Raw genomic sequence first — 16,199 nt, 5'->3', positions numbered from 1 at the left:
GACAGTGTACGGACTAACTACAAAAGATTATTCAAGTATACAGATTTATATACCGAGGCCATTCTAAATGAGATTAGAGTGATGTTGGAGCTCAGAAACTACAGATTCAGTATAACTCTTACTCAAAATCAAAAGATGATCAAAAATATTTGGTCCCTACTCAATAGCAAACATGATGAAACCCGTATTAAAATTTCCCACTTTTAGTTTGTTTTTAAAGGAAAGAATTAAAAATAGCATTTTACACCCACTGAAGTAATTTTCAACAGCCCTTGTTCAGGGTTGTCTCTTTGAGACACAGCCTTCTCCACTCTTTCAGTGGAACAGACAACTACATTTCAACTTCTTGAAATGTCATTTTTCTTCCGTCTTTTCTTTGAATTATGAAATATAAGTTACCTGTCAAGTCTATTTGGACTAAACCCCATTTGTTTGGCTTCACTAAAAGGTTAAAAATTGTGCTTGAACACTGAGTCCACAGGAATATCAAGAGCAAATGTAAAACCATTAACTATATTGAAAGCATAAGGATCAGAGCAGTTTTAGAATCAGTGACCAGGTCCCTGGCCAACAGAAAATTCTCTTCCAGCCCCTGCTATGGACCTTCTGAAGAAGAGTCATGACCTAACGATGTCCTCACATACTTTGTGTAGGATCTTGTTTCTTTTACAGCAACAGGGGTCTGGCTGCATACTGTGCAACTTTGTTGTTAATTCATTACACATTAGCTGTTGCTTAGAAGTGCATTATTTGAAGTCTGAGGAAATACACGCATACATAGCTTCCTTTTACTCTTGCTACCAAAGTATCACTGGCTGTACAGTATTCTTCTCCACAGCCTAACTCTGTATTTGTTAGTTCCCTGAGCTTTATTCAATATACACTGGATAGATGTTCTTTCTCGCTGCATTTCTCCCATCTTTTATCCTCTGTTTTTGAGGGGCTGACTTCCAACAGTGAGTTCCTAAAACTGTAGTAAGACCAAAATCTGCCCTGACAAACTAGGTCACATTTGGGTGCAGTAGAGGGGGGACAGATGGATACAGGATGGGACACGCACAAAAAGAAAAAACAAAAACAAAAACCCCCAAACTGTTCAGGGCAATAAATGTTTGGAAACATTCATACTAACATGAGCTCGATTTTGGACAGGAAGAGGGGCAGAGACATTTAAACCCTTCTGCCAGAAGTGGAAATGAAACAAGGCGTGCCCAGGGGAAGCAGGAGAGAGAGAGCAAACATATCAGGACGCTGATGGCTGTGGTATTTTCACATGCATGCAGGAGAAACATTAAACCAGCTTTCAGTTCTGAGCATTTTATTACCCTCAGATTCTGAAGGCAAGCTTTGAATGTCAAAAGTATTAAGACAAAACTGTCAAGTATCTCTAAATGCAATTAAGCTCCTCAAAAACAGCCTCAATAAGGCTAAAAAAAGTTCTAAAGGGAACTACTGCAAAGTGAGGAAGGAACGGCAGGTGCACATAGCTGTGCGGGAACACAGGGTACTCTGCTAATAGCACTACGCCTCGCTGAAACAACTGAGTCAGCAGAATTTCTATTTATATGCTCTCTTCCTACAACAGTCACAGTCAAGGCAGAAAACTCAGCAGTCCTGCCTCAAGGGAGAAACTGGTATGCTTGAGAAAGAATCAGCAGTACGGCATAAGAAGCAATTATATCTTTTCGGCGTACACAGGAGTCATAAATTATTGGCAGAAAACAGCAAGTTCTTGATAAAAGTAATTAAGATGGAGGTCTTGTGCTTTCCCCCTTCTGTTTCCACAGTAAGGCACCCCTCCCCTCAGAAACCTATTTGGCACACAAGTAACTAAGCAAGTCTTAGTAAGCCAATTTTGTCTACCACAGGTCTGCACGTAGAAATGGCTGAGATCCTACACTAGTTTTCCTTTTGAAAGGCTGACTGACTTTTGTGATGCTGTATTAGACAAGTTTATTACTGGTATGTTATTTAAGGTAGCTGAAAAATTAATACTGTCTACGTGTTCATCAAACCAGATCAATTCTTGGACCTGTCAGCTTCATGCTTTCTTCCAATACAAAAAGTTGTTTTCATGTAAAATGGCAACTTTGTCACAGTCGAATTCCACAATTAACTGAAACATTACCAAGGAATTCCTTCAGATTTTGTGTTTTTAAGAAGTTATCTCATTTTCCAACACTCCTATTAAATACAGTATCATTAGTGTATTAACAGGGTAAAAAGAAGGTTTAACTTTAACCCTCCATCACAAAAAACCCTGAATAGCAAAATGTTTCCTCAAATGTATGGAAAAAGGCAATGAAAGAAATATATTTTAAAGTTTCTAAAATATCAACATGCTTAATTCTACAAATGCATGGTATTACACCTAAAACAAATAAATGGCTCTTTAAGTATATAATCATTGATATGGATAAAAGCTCAACAACAGCATTAGACTGAGACTATAAATTTACTTTCTAGTCTATGAGCAGAAATAAGCAAACACCTATTTTTAGGTCCTATAGAGTTTTAATAGGAACATTAAACGGAAGTAAACTGTTACCGTTTTATCCCTGAGTCGTTCTCCATGGATAAGAAAATCAGCACAGCTATTCTCTTCCTGGGGAATGACTTTGAAGACTGTGACACAGCTTAGTCCACCCCCTCCAAGTGGTAACCATCCACCACTTGAGTCATCCCGGGTCATCACCACAGCTCGCACTCGTGCATAACTATTACTGGAAGAGATGCAAAAGAAGAAATTAGTTTTCCATAAATGCAAACCAGCTAAGTCTAGTTAAAGACCAAAATAAAACAACAAACCACAGCCAAGATCATGATAATTAACATTGTGGAGGTTCAATCCTTCTGTAAGAAGTCACCTAGAAGCAACCAGTCTAAGACCACCCTCTAAAAAAATGTTCCTCTCTACTTTTATGCCTTCATTAGGACTTCTTGGAGCTTACATGCGACTCCTTGTAAAGAAACTTAACCAGACAACACAGTTCCTCAGAGTCAGAACTGATATTCTTCTAAAAAACTTTACAGTCTACGACCTAGCTAGAGAGGGCCAGAGGTGGGAAGAGAGTAAGAATCAACTCCCGATTTATTTTGGACTAATCACGAAGCCAGCCAGCCACCATGAAATTGCACAGAAAAAGAGAACAAGAAAGCAGAAAAAGGTCAGGCCTTCTGCCACTGAAATCTAAACAAGAACAGGCTTCTAGCCAGAAACCCTGCTTCCCTTCATCCATCCCTCCCTGCCTCCCTCCCTCCTCCCCACGCACATAACCCATCCTTTGCAAGGGTAGGTCAGGACACACGCTGTGGGGTTCGACAACAGAACCAGTTCCGGCTACTTAAAAACCTAGTATTTGCAGTGTTTAGTAGCTGGTTCTCTCCTGTAATCGCAGTCTGTGCAAAATTACTTGCATTTTACAATTTAACAGCTTTTTCCATCATTTAGCATTTTTATAAAATAAAACAAATGGTTATCACTTCATTACTTAAAGCCAAATTCCTTTTTCAAAGTCTTGGAAAAAGAGGTTTTGGCAATCTTCTCTCTCAGCTTTTTATTATTTCTTCTAAACTGAATAACACATTTTAGTTTTGGTATGAATTTGCTGCTACATCAGCATCCTGTTTACCAAGGACATTATAAGATCCTACATTCTAAGTATGGTTTACTGCACAAATTGTAATAGTCCACGAATGAACATTCCAACACTTCAAAAGAAATAAGCTTCATGATATCTTTTGCAACATATTTCTTATTGAGGTTTTAAGTACTTACGCTAGTTAGAATTAATGATGTCAAATTTAAGGACTCAACAGAACAGTAGAAGAGGACAAAGTTGTTCCTTTTTGTACAAAGTATTTGTGATATAACCATTCACCAAACTGTTGTATTTTAAAATGATCGCTGCTTTATTTTCTCCCCCCAAAATGTCCCAAAATAACTGAAGGTAGGCTTTTTTGCGTAATTAATATATTACGTTCTCACACACACATATGATTCACACATATGATTCACTTACATATATATATATATATATAAAAAAACCCAATTTTGCTGCGAGCATCTGAAGCTTAAATACGTAATGGTTTGCAAAATGAGAAATAAAACAAGGACTATCCAATTTTAGCTTACAGGCAAGTGAATTTGTTTATAGAGACTTTGTTTGCCCCCTCCAAGCAAAAAACCAGCCTCCTCCTCCCCTAAACCTCAATCATTAAAATGACAGTTTTAGTCAATGTTTCTCATCATTTCTGTACCAACATCTTTTAGTAACTCCTCCCACACAGCAGACAAATATAATCAAGAAAAACCCAATCCTTCATTGTATGCATCTATCAATTCTAATATCTGCAGATTAAAATGGCTATAACTTGATGCTCAATAATATTACTGAAAGTTGAATCATTCATTGGTCTCTATCACTGTATTTCACCAAGAGATAAGTTCAGATTGTAGTTGTACCCTTCAGACACTGGCAGTCTTTTGTCTCATTTCTCTCAGGCGAAGAGCCTCTTCTGCCAGAAATTGAGGACACTGGGACTTTCTTCTGAAATGGTAAAAAAACAGGATGTACCAATTGGTTAAAACCTACACACTCTGTTTGCTATTCTCCGTTCAAGCGAACCACAAATTTAGCTTTAAAGTTACTCATTCTATAAATTTTGGTTGTAAATCTGAATATTAGAGCTTTGTTTTGTATACCAGACTGCAGCAAGATTTCAGTTAAGCATCATTTAGGGACATCACAGAAACTTCACTTAGGATATGTGAGAAAAACTTGAACTACAACAGATTACACTCCACATCCATTTTCTTTCCAAGAATTGCTAAGGAGAAGCAAAGATGGAGGATACATGTCATACCTCAGTGGCTTAGCTACTGCCATTTGCCAGAAGTTTTCTGTCAGTATTGGGTTTTTCCCCCCCTTCCTATACTGAGATGTCTAGCCTGGTCTAGTTAACAATCTTGTGTTTTGTTTCCATATTTTCTAAACTGCTTTAAACAACATTTATAGCTTCAAATATTTTAGGAACTACTGTCAAATCCACTGTGTTAGTGTAAAAGCCAATATAAGATTCCCCAACAGGTAATATTTAATGAATAGCTTCTTAAATTAAAACAAAATAGTTTTTGCAGACAACCACCCTGTAAATTAACTAGACAAATTCATTACCGTACTTGCAACAACGCCAAAGACTACGAAGGACATTGCTTAGTTTTGTGGTTTTTTCGTGGTGGTGTTGGTCATTTTTTTAATATTAGTTTTTATATTTTAAAGGAACTCGCAATTGGTAATGATAGCTATTTTTAGTAACAATGCAAACCAGCTTGTAATTAGCCACAAAGCAGCAGCAGGACTCAGAGTGATTTCCACTTCCAGAATGCTCTGCAAACAAAACAGCATCTGCCTGTCTGCACTACTGGTGCTACCGAAACCACCCAGATGTCTTGTATCTCTAAGCATTATAGCCCCATCTACTTTTGGGAATTTCAGAACAAATTGTTAAACTGCTGGTGGAGCTTAACTGCGGGAAAAGGGCGGACAATGCTCCAGGGTTTTCCAGCACCACCCCTACAGCCTGACCGTTCTACTTACTCTTGCATGTTTAGCAGCTCTATCAGGAATAACTAAACCAAAGAAAACTGAACCAAATAGGGCAGTCAGTTGAGCATTGCTCTTGTGAAACCTTTTACTAGAGCTACCACAAGCATGTGAAACGTAGTATGAAGAGCAGCATTGCAACAGCAGGTCCAAACCTATCATATCACATCCACCCTTTCCTGAGACCCCCCCTGATTTTGGTTGCAGCCACTGGAAACTCTTGAGGCAGAGCAAGGTTTACAGGAAAAGCCAAATAGGTTTCTGTCCACAGAAGTATGCTGCTTCCCAAGAGTCAGGGCTGAACACCAGTGAAGGCTGAGGACAACCACACCAGAATCCACGATCAAGTCCTAACGACTATGGAAACACATCTTCTTTCTAACAGCTGAGTGCCTCAGGTAAGGAGATGAGAGTACGGTATTCTTATGCCAATTACACTGAGTTACAAATTGAAATGAAGCAGAAAAAAAAAAAAGAAAAAAGAAAAAAGAAAAAGAAAAAAGAAAAAAAAAAAAAAAAAGAAAAAAATAAAAAAGAAAAAAGAAAAGAAAAAAATAAAAAAGAAAAAAAAGAAAAAAGAAAAAAAAAAGAAAAAAAAAGAAAAAAGAGAAAAGAAAAAAGAAAAAAGAAAAAAAGAAAAAAGAAAAAGAAAAAAGAAAAAGAAAAAAGAAAAAAAGAAAAAAGAAAAAAAGAAGAAAAAAGAAAAAAAGAAAAAAAAGAAAAAAAAAGAAAAAAAAAGAAAAAAAGTTATCCACAGTGTTTATTTCCCCCCAGCAGTTAAGAGCTACTGAAGAGTACAGCGTGTGTCTGAACAGTATACCTATTAAACCTGAAATGAAGTAATTCTAAAATAGCATAGCATATAGTGTAAAGTTTCATTCTAAAATATTAACAAATGAAGATGATTCTTGTACCAAATCAAAGCTGGAGCATGGTGAACTAAGAAGCCTGAGAAAGCATTAGTGGGCAGAAACAAATGACTACAAACCATAAGTGGACAGGAAAGAGAGAAGACTTATAGTCCTTGCCTGCCATCAACTTTATTTTAACAGCAGCAAGCATTAAAAATCTGACCACAGGTTTTAAAGGCTCTCTCCTCCCTCCAAGAACTGTGTGTTTATATTGTTGTAATGCTCTTGGGTCCAAACTGACTTACGAACCTGGATGACCAAATTGATGTTCAAGCCCAGGAAGGACTCTGCTGACCTCGACAGGCTGAAACCTTCAGCTCAGCAACTAATGAACAATCCTGCTTTCGGTGGCTGGGGGGAGGAACACAACTGTAATTTCATCACTATGGCTTTTTTTTGTAAAAATAAATTATTTTGATAATTTGGGGGTACTTCTTAGGTGTAATATCAAGCTAATTAAAGATACCAAACGTTACTACATTTGTCCTTTCTTCCATTAGTGATCCAAAAGAGAATGAAGGTTAAGAATTTTCTGCCATAATATTTTTCCCAGAGAAAAAGAAGAGATATTGAAGGAGGAAAAAAAAAAAGAGCAGCTATCTCATTTGCATTATGTTTATTCTGTCTACGCATATCTTCCCTCTCCTAGAGTCATATTAAGCATTTCCATTCTTTATTTGTATTGCATCTTGCACATTTCTAATTTAACATAGGACTGAAAAATAACAACAGTGATCTCAGAAATGTTTAAGACAATTGAACTACAATTGCAAATTGCTGTTAGTACTATAAAGCTACTACCATCACCATCAAGAAACCTTGATCTTCAAGTGGATTTATAAACTGAACCATATGAGAAACTGACCCTCTTAGCTTTGGTAAAAATATTTAGCATTATGGTTTCTTCCAAAGCTGGAAAGTGGATTTGCAGAAAAGGACCTCGGGTTTCAGGAGGACACCCAGTTGAACATAAGCCAGCAGTGTGCCCTTGAGACAAAGAAGGCCAATTGTGTCCTGAGCTGCATTAGGGGAAGTGTTGCCCCCAGGTCGAGGGAGGTGATACTTCCCCTCTGCTCAGCACTGGTGAGGGCACACCTGGAGCAATATGGAGCTACTGGAGGGAGTCCAGTGAAGACAACTAAGATCATTATGGGACTGGAGCATCTGCTATATTATGAGGGAAGGCTGAAAGAGCTGGGGCCGTTTAGCCTGGAGAAGACTTGAGGGTATCTTATCAACATATATAAATACCTGAAGGGAGGGTGCAAAGAGGACAGAGCCATGCTCTTCTCAGTGGTGCCCAGTGACAGGACCAGAGGCCACGGGCACAACCTGAAACACAGGAGGTTCCACTTGAACATCAGGAACCACTTTTTCACTGTGAGGATGCCTGAGCACTGGCACAGGTTGCCCAGAGAAGCTGTGGAGTCTCCGTTCTTAGAGATATTCAAAAGCCACCTGGACATAGTCCTGGGTAACCTGCTTTAGGTGGCTCTGCTTGAGCAGTGGGGGTGGGCAAGATGACCTCTAGAGGTCCCTTACTACCTCAAATATTCTGTGATTCTTTTATTTAATATCATATTTCAAAGCACAGCAATTTAAATAAAATACAACTTTATAAATATAATATGGGTTAATTTATGACAGCTCATGATACTTTGAAGTAAGAGTTGTCACTGTGCACAACTGCTATTAAAACACTTCTGACAAGGCTAAGTAGATGAAAAAAAAGGCATTCTGAAAAATCGTGACATGCACTGCTATGAAATTACACTATCTTTGCTGGCACGCAAGTAACAGCTCTAGGCTGATCTCCGAATTTGAACTGTTCATGGATCAAGGCTCTTTGCCTCTGACTGGCACTTTACAGATGTACTTTAACCCCTCCAACTTCTGGTGCAATATACTTCTCTGTTTGTAGCCTCACCCGAAGAGCACACATGAATCACACTTGGCTTTTTATGGTTCTTATTATCCAAACAGCTTAGCAAAAGATTTCATGATTACCAGCTAGAGAAGTGCTCATGTGTACGTGCATACCCAGAGTACCAGAAGGTAATACCAGACCACTGAATTAAGTCGATTTTACTTTCAGATAACATTTGTTTAGTATTGACTCAATTTAGAAAAAAATAATTAATTTCACCAGTATCAAATGAACATATTGGTACACTGCTGATGATATAAAGCCCTTTGTTGCTAAAGGTTTAGAGAATGACTGCCACTGGCACAAATATTATTAACTTATCTACAACAGAAGGAGATGCAAATATAGCACAAATACTAAAGAAGACATAATTTACATCAAGAAAACTTATGATAGCATATCCTATTAGTTTTTATGAAGAGGAAACTGCTGCATATATATTTTTGCCATAACAACAACTACTATATGAGGCTCTGCCTGACTTGACTGTTACATTTCTCCTCTCAAAATTGTACCAGTAAATCAGAATATACACCAAACTATTATGTATAGAAGGCAGAACTTTGTGGATGTTCTCCTTTAAGAGAGAGGCAAAAGGTATTCTTCACAGTAAAAACAGGAGATACAGCAACGATGTGTGGCTACTACACCTAGGAAATTTATTTTTGTGAGGAGCTTAGCAAGAAAAGACATGGATTTCCAGAAGGAACTATAGACAAATGCTGTTACATTTAGGATACTGGTACCTACACTGATTTACTGAAGAGCTTTGGACTTTGCCAAAAAACCTGAATGGGACATTCCTGCTCAAACAAACAAAACCCAAACTACTTACAGAAACTTGAACTACCAAACAAAATGGCTTGAACCCAAAACAGCAGAAGGAAAAATCTACGTGGGAAATTGTATTACGTAAGGAAGGGATAACTGGTATCCTGAAAGACCCCAAAATACTTGATTACACAATTATTATTTAGCAGGAAAGGCCTGTAAAACAAGGTGTTTGACAGTGCACCTACAAGTCAAAAGGGAAAATGAGACACAAATGAACGAGCGTCCAGAACGGGAAACTGTCAAAACAGTATATTGGTGTTACAGAGTGTTCTCTTGAAGACATCACAAAAAAAAAAAAAAAAAAAAAAAAAAAAATTAAAAAATTAAAAAATAGCAGCACTAGAACCACATTCCTATTTGAATACAGACAACCTAAGATTTTTGACCATGTAAAGTAACTGATGCTGCAAGGTAGAATGGCTATTACCACAAGAGCTTCTGCAAAGCATAAGAGCAGAGGAAGAACAAAGAAGCTGTTAGAAAAATTTGAAAACCATGAAAATTACACACAAAGGAGATATTTGACATTTCCATTAATAACATTTTAGCCCTGCTCCCCAGTATCTCCTCTTGTTTAATAATTGTAGCTAGTTTCTTCTACTTCTGTATGTCACTCATTGGTTAAATGAAGTAATATTTTAGCAGATTAAAGGAGATCACAACACATATTGGATACCACTTCTTTTAAAGAAACTTGCTTTTGGAGCCCTCAGTTTTCATAATAGTATGGATTCTGTAACAATGTCTGGTCAAGGCATAATTGCTTCGAAAATTGCATCTGATAACAAATACACAAGCAAATAAAAAATCCAAACAAACATTTTTCTTTCTACCTGTCATGGTTTTGCCTCATCTGGCAGGTAAGTACCATGCAGCCACTCGCTCACTCTCCGCCGCAGTGGCATGGGGAAGAGAATCGGAAGGGTGAAAGTGAAAAAACTCGTGGGTTGAGATAAAGACAGTGTAATAGGTGAAGCAAAAGCCACGCATGCAAGCAAAACCAGGAATTCTTTCCCCACTTCCCATGGGCAGGCAGGTGTTCAGCCATCCCCAGGAAAGCAGGGCTCCATCACGCGTAACGGTTCTTGGAAAGACAAACACCATCACTCTGAATATCCCTCTTTCCTTCTTCCTCCAGCTTTATATGTTGAGCATGATGCCATATGGTATGGAATATCCCTTTGGTCAGTTGAGGTCAGTTGTCCCAGCTGCATCCCCTCTCAACTCCTTGTGCACCCCCAGCCTACTCACTGGTGGGGTGGTGTGAGGAGCAGCAAAAGGCCTTGGCTCTGTGTAAGCACTGCTCAGCAGTCACAGAAAACTTCCCTATGTTATCAACACTGTTTCCAGCACAAATCCAAAAACACAGCCCCAAACTAGCTACTATTAAGAAAATAAACACTATCTCAGCTGAAATCAGGGCACTACCTTTCCCCACAGAAGTTAAAAAGCACCAAAGTAACATTCAAAGATGGGTCCACAGGTTTTGGACAGCTGTAGCAGAACTAGAATAATAATACAAAGCATGTAGTTTCCCTTTGTAACAAGGTTGGTGAGATGAGCTGGACATGGAAGATGCTTTTCAAAGACTGCCACAGCAGTCTGCTTAACAACAGAGGACTGCTGGTACCAGGGACTCCTGGATTAAATTCCATCCAATTTTAGCCAGATAACAGGATTTGAGTGGTCAAATCCTGCTACTCCTATGTCCCCCCAAGTTTAATGGGCTTCCTCCAGAAAACCCTGTTTGCCTCATTTTTACAAGCTGACAGCCATGAACTCCAGAAATATTCATGCCAACCTGACTTCTCCTCTCTTTATATATATTCTCATAGTTTTTTCTTCCTCCTTGCCCCAGAATTTCTGAAGATCCAGAGGAATCTCTTCATTTATAGTGCAGAATGCCTGTACCTCTTCTAATTTTGTGAAATCACTACTTGTTTCTTATCAAGTAGCAGTCACACTATTGGGTACTGATGCCATGAATTAATTGTAACTTGTTTACCATGGAAACATGAAGATAAAGATGAAAAAGCCCACAAATAAAAAGAGAGAAAAAGTTAATTTTTTTTAGATAAGAAAAGTTACTGTCTCTTTCCAACCTTGCAAAAACAGAGAAACAGCCAAAGAAATGATGGAAGACAAGCTTCTAAGTTTCTCTGGCACTTCAGCAAACTTAGGACAAGCACAAGTTTGTAGCCTAAGGCAGATTCCACTGAAACTAAGACAACTTGACACTTCCAGTAAATGTCATCAGACAACATCCATCCAGTCTAGAAGGAAAGTTTATTTTTTAAAAGGAAGCTTACGGATTCAGTTGTGCCTTTTATTTTCCTTGGAATATCAATGATTACCACAGTTTATGATACATAATTTAAGGAAAGACTTTCAGGTAATAGTTACATCTGAACAAGTCAGAATTCTCTCTTCTCTCCAGTCTTACATACTCGCAAAGCCCCTGAGCTTCACACAGGTATGCAAGTACAACTACATCGCCCTCATAGTCAAAGCTGTTAGTCATCTAGCCACCAAGATGAAGGATGGCAGGACTCTGGAGACCCTGTTAACAGGAGATATGAATGCATTATCAACCAGTAATTTTGTAATAAAGTTCTTGACCACTAAAATAAGATGAAGTTAACTAATACACTGAAAGAAGACCATAATAAGATTCCTTATGAACAATTTTAGCTACTCTAAGAAGGTATGACAGGCTGTACTGAATATGTTATTTTCAAATCAGCACCTGTGTACTTTTTATTCCACTGCTACTTGCATTTAAGAACTGGGCTCTGCAAATGTCCAAAAAGCTATTCTTCTCCTCCTAACACACCTAAGAACTTAGCAAAAATAAAGTACAAACCAAGTAGACCCCACTATACCTTCTTTAACATACCCGAAAACATTGTCTAAGGTTTTATGTTTACTATGTCTGAATTTCTTTCAGCTTGTCCTGGACTATACAGATGGACAGAGACCATCTGTAATGAGTGTAACTCAATAAAGACCTGAGTGCATGTTGGCATACAGTATACAGAGCTTAGCTGATGAGCTGCTATGTACTCTTAATCTTTTGGCAATACATTTATGGAAGAAAAAAGTATCAGTCCCACTGAGTTTACTGACCTCAAGCAACACTTGGTATTAGGTAGGCAATCACAAAATTTAAATTTTAATCTTGTCACTTTAAAACAAATTTATAAAAGGTCCATATCATTCTTGGCATGCATTTCCAACTCAGCCTGCACAGAAAAGGAACAGAACCTGAAACCAAATAAAGCATACCCACACTTACAAAAATAATCTTCCTTTAACTGTCTAAGATGTGAGATTGCTAATGAATGTTGTATAAGAAATAGTGTTTTAAACCTCCGTGAATTAAAACTGTAGTATCATTTGTTGGTATCGTTAAATCTAAAGGTTGTCTCAACACTTACATTGACATGGCTTTTTGAGGACTTTAACCTGCCCATATGAAAGTGATCTTGCAAAGTAAATGATATTCTAGGAAATTCCCTAATGCTAAATTGTTCTTTTTAACATAAGAGAACAATAAACATCCAAAAGGGTGTTTCAAACACACACAAATGGACAAATCCTAAGTGTCCACACCAACAAAACAGAAAGACTACATGCCAAACTGCACAATGCTTAAAAATAGCACCAAAATCAGAGTAAAAACGAGCCTTAAGGTAGATAGCTTGTGAACTTACAGATCTATTTTAAAGCTCTATGTTCAGTGACCAAAAGGAAGGTACCATTCCCTTGTGGTTTGAATCAGTCTTTTTGTAGTTTTAACAAACCATGAATATTTGGGATAGAAGAAATAGACAAGTGAAAGACAAATGCAAAGCCTTTTATTACAATAATCCATCAAAGGAGAAGAAACAAAAGATTAACAAGATCATACAAAATGTTTTAACGGTATGCCCTTCATATTTGCACTATGTCAGCATGAACAATGTGACTTACATAGCCAATGTATGACTGTACGATCTGTTTGATAATCTCAGTAGTAATTAGCATCCTAGCCAGCAGTCTCAAGCACAGAAATAAGTGATTCACAAGTCCTAAGGTCAGAGAACATAGGAATGTTAATAGTGCATCAAAAAAGTGTAACTAAGCTTTGTATAACTACATTCCCTGCTTCAACTACTGCTAAAGTAATACTTTTCACAAGTTTCTACAAAAAGCTGTATGTAATGACTACACGGGCCATGTATGAACATACCATAGAGCAAATTAGCACACTAAAAGGCCTCTCAGTTTAAAAGGAAGATTTAAGTTGTATTATTTGCTGCTGTTCCAGAAGAAAAGTTTAGAAACTTGTAACCAACTGAACAGAAAAAGAGTAAAAAGTATACATGCATTACGCCCAAATATTTAACAGAACAAGAATACATTCACACTTCATAAATGATAGCTGGTCATGAGAACTCCAACAATAATCACTGAATCTATCAGTCTATTCAGCAACTGAAAAGGGATCCACCAGCTGAATTTTCCTTCTTTTGGCAATGACAAAAGTCCTAAAGAAAGGGTTACAACACTGAGATCATGAGATGATTTAGTGTTATGATTACATCTTGTTTCTTCCTCTTCGGACTTTTCAGAACTATTAGCACCATCAGAAGTTATGGGTCTGGGGTGGGACTTCACCATAAGGAGGAAGTTCTGAAAAGGGTGCTGGAGATAGCTAAGTCAAACTGCACAAAATACAGTGAGTATCAAGAAAGCAAGTGCAACATGACACAATGCAAACTCAATAGAGTTTTTAGATAGTAGAATCCAAGCAAGGAGTAAAAGAAAGGTCCTTCTGCTCCAGTCAATCTATGGGACAAAATCGTCATGTAGGAACAACCAAATAATTTTTTTGGTGCAGCTCTGACATCTACGTTGCGCAGTTTTACTAGACAAAACATTTTTAGGATGGATAGCAATCTCTTTTAAGTGGCTATTTGCCACTTCTATTACACAAAATATGGTATAATAAAATAGTTTATAAAATATAGTATGAAGTACAAAATTGAAAACTCTTAGTAAGTCAGTGAGATATACATTAAGCTGTTCCACAAATATTTGTGCCCTTGTATTTAACAGCACTGAAAATGAATCCTGACTGCATAATTGAAGAAATACAAACAGAAAATTAAATATCTTGGCTTAGAGAGACAGAAGACATTATATATTCAGTAAGTATTATGAGAAATTATACTGGTAGAATGGACAAATAGGTGTAGATGGTGAAGATCAAACTCAAGAAACAGGGATCTAAATTCAGCCATTTCATTTGTACCCATGTGTTTTGTTATGGACTTCTACTCTTATTCCCGCAACAGAGGGACCTTCTCTATTAATATCCCAAGCACAGGATATACCATTAAAACAGTAAGAATTACAAATAGTTTTCCCTTATTACAAAAAACAATGAATTTTCAGTACTTTTATCTGCAATGAGACTGTCCAAATAATCCAAATAAACCAGGAGAAGTCATTAACTGCTTTACTAGCTAAAGAAAAGCAATCAGCATTTTATTATGCAACCTGAAAAGCAAGGTCAAAATCAGTAACGTTACAAGTAACTTCTTTAGTAATACTAACAATCTCTAATTTTTGAAGCAAATTTTTCATTATTTAAGAATTTAAGCCTAAAATACTGGCTGTATTGTAGAAGTTCATCTGACAGAATTCTGTAGACTTTGTTCACAACTCAACATTGGGCATGCATTCATCACGTATGAGCTTTACGCAGAGGATGTACAACAGTGTTTTTGAGAGCTCTGCTTCTTGAATTTGGTTGCTCAAATATCAAAATTATTGTGTTTGAAGGGAAGAAAGAATATTCCCTAGTCATACAGTAATTCCTAGACAGAATTAATTTCCCTGTAATTTTTAATCCATTCCTCCCAGTGTTATTAAAGACTTGTTTATTCTTATTTTTAAAAACTTATCACTAAAGAAACATCAAGAGAGAAGTGTTTGAGTCAAAGGATTCTAGAACTGTCACTCTGCAATTTTAACTACCTGATGACTAAAGTAGCTCATCCTTTTGTTTTCTTCACCCCTATATTGACTGGGAAGTGTTGTGTGACTGGTACTCTATTTGAGGCATTTTCACAAAAGACTTAGTCAATATCGGTTTTTTAACTATACCACATAAAAAGCTGATATTTAAAGAGAAACAGCTGACACAGCTGTTTCTTTAGGAAGCACAAAAAAGAAAAGATTGCCCAAGAGTTATTTAAGGGGAAGAAAGGGGAGCTAAAAATGCCAGAACTCAAGTAACAAAAATGAAGTAATAGATGTTTCAAAAGTCAGTGAGATGAAAAGATCCTGTGTGGGGGAGAATATGCCTTGCATAAATTCTTCCCTAACAAATAAATAACATTAAAACAGGGGAAAAAAAAAGGGGGGGGGGGGGGGGGGGGGAGGAGCAGAGGAATAAGACAGAGAGAGAGAGAGAGAGGAAACAGCATCTCCTTTTCCCAAACAAGCAGCAGACATGAGGAAAAACTGGGTGCCCTTCTTCAGTGTGTGCAGCACAAAGTATTTGGTTTTAACTATATGAGAGAAGCATAATCACAAAGCATATCACTGTTCAGCATGCAATTCTTATACTATGGCTTTCCATAATACACTGATTTTTTTTTTCTGCATTAAAACAGAAGTATAAAAGCTTGTAGCTAAATCTACACTGGTAAGAATTTGGTTAGATTGCTTCCAATAAAAAACCCCACAGTAAAATACTGATTTTTTTAATTTTTAACTGTATATGGATTAAGTAATTTCCAGCAAACACAAGCTATTGTATTACAATCTATAATATATTAATACTTTTAAGTAACACAGGTGGAAAACTGCTAGGGATCATGAAGGAGTGGAAAGAAAGGTTCTAAGAAGCATTTCCACAGTGAGTAAGCA

General features: G+C 37.2%; 1 protein-coding gene across 2 annotated transcripts in view; it reads right to left on the bottom strand.

The window, feature by feature from the left end:
- SPRED1 (sprouty related EVH1 domain containing 1) overlaps window positions 1-16,199 on the bottom strand; it is a 60,434-nt gene that overhangs the window by 21,524 nt on the left and 22,711 nt on the right. Inside the window, exons 1-2 of one of the 2 annotated variants that reach the window (XM_075754108.1) lie at window positions 12,405-12,520; window positions 2,549-2,723 (exon numbers count right to left, since the gene is read on the bottom strand). In XM_075754108.1, coding sequence (XP_075610223.1) covers window positions 2,549-2,692 — 144 coding nt within the window. In that variant the 5' untranslated portion in view covers window positions 2,693-2,723; window positions 12,405-12,520. Of the gene's footprint in view, window positions 1-2,548; window positions 2,724-12,404; window positions 12,521-16,199 lie in introns of those variants that run through there. The other variant, XM_075754107.1, reaches the window with a different exon arrangement.

Source organism: Balearica regulorum, chromosome 5, assembly GCF_011004875.1.
Source record: "Balearica regulorum gibbericeps isolate bBalReg1 chromosome 5, bBalReg1.pri, whole genome shotgun sequence".
Classification (NCBI taxonomy): Eukaryota; Metazoa; Chordata; class Aves; order Gruiformes; family Gruidae; genus Balearica; species Balearica regulorum.
Note: the sequence above shows the minus strand (reverse complement) of the source record. Positions and strands in the feature narration are given on the sequence as shown.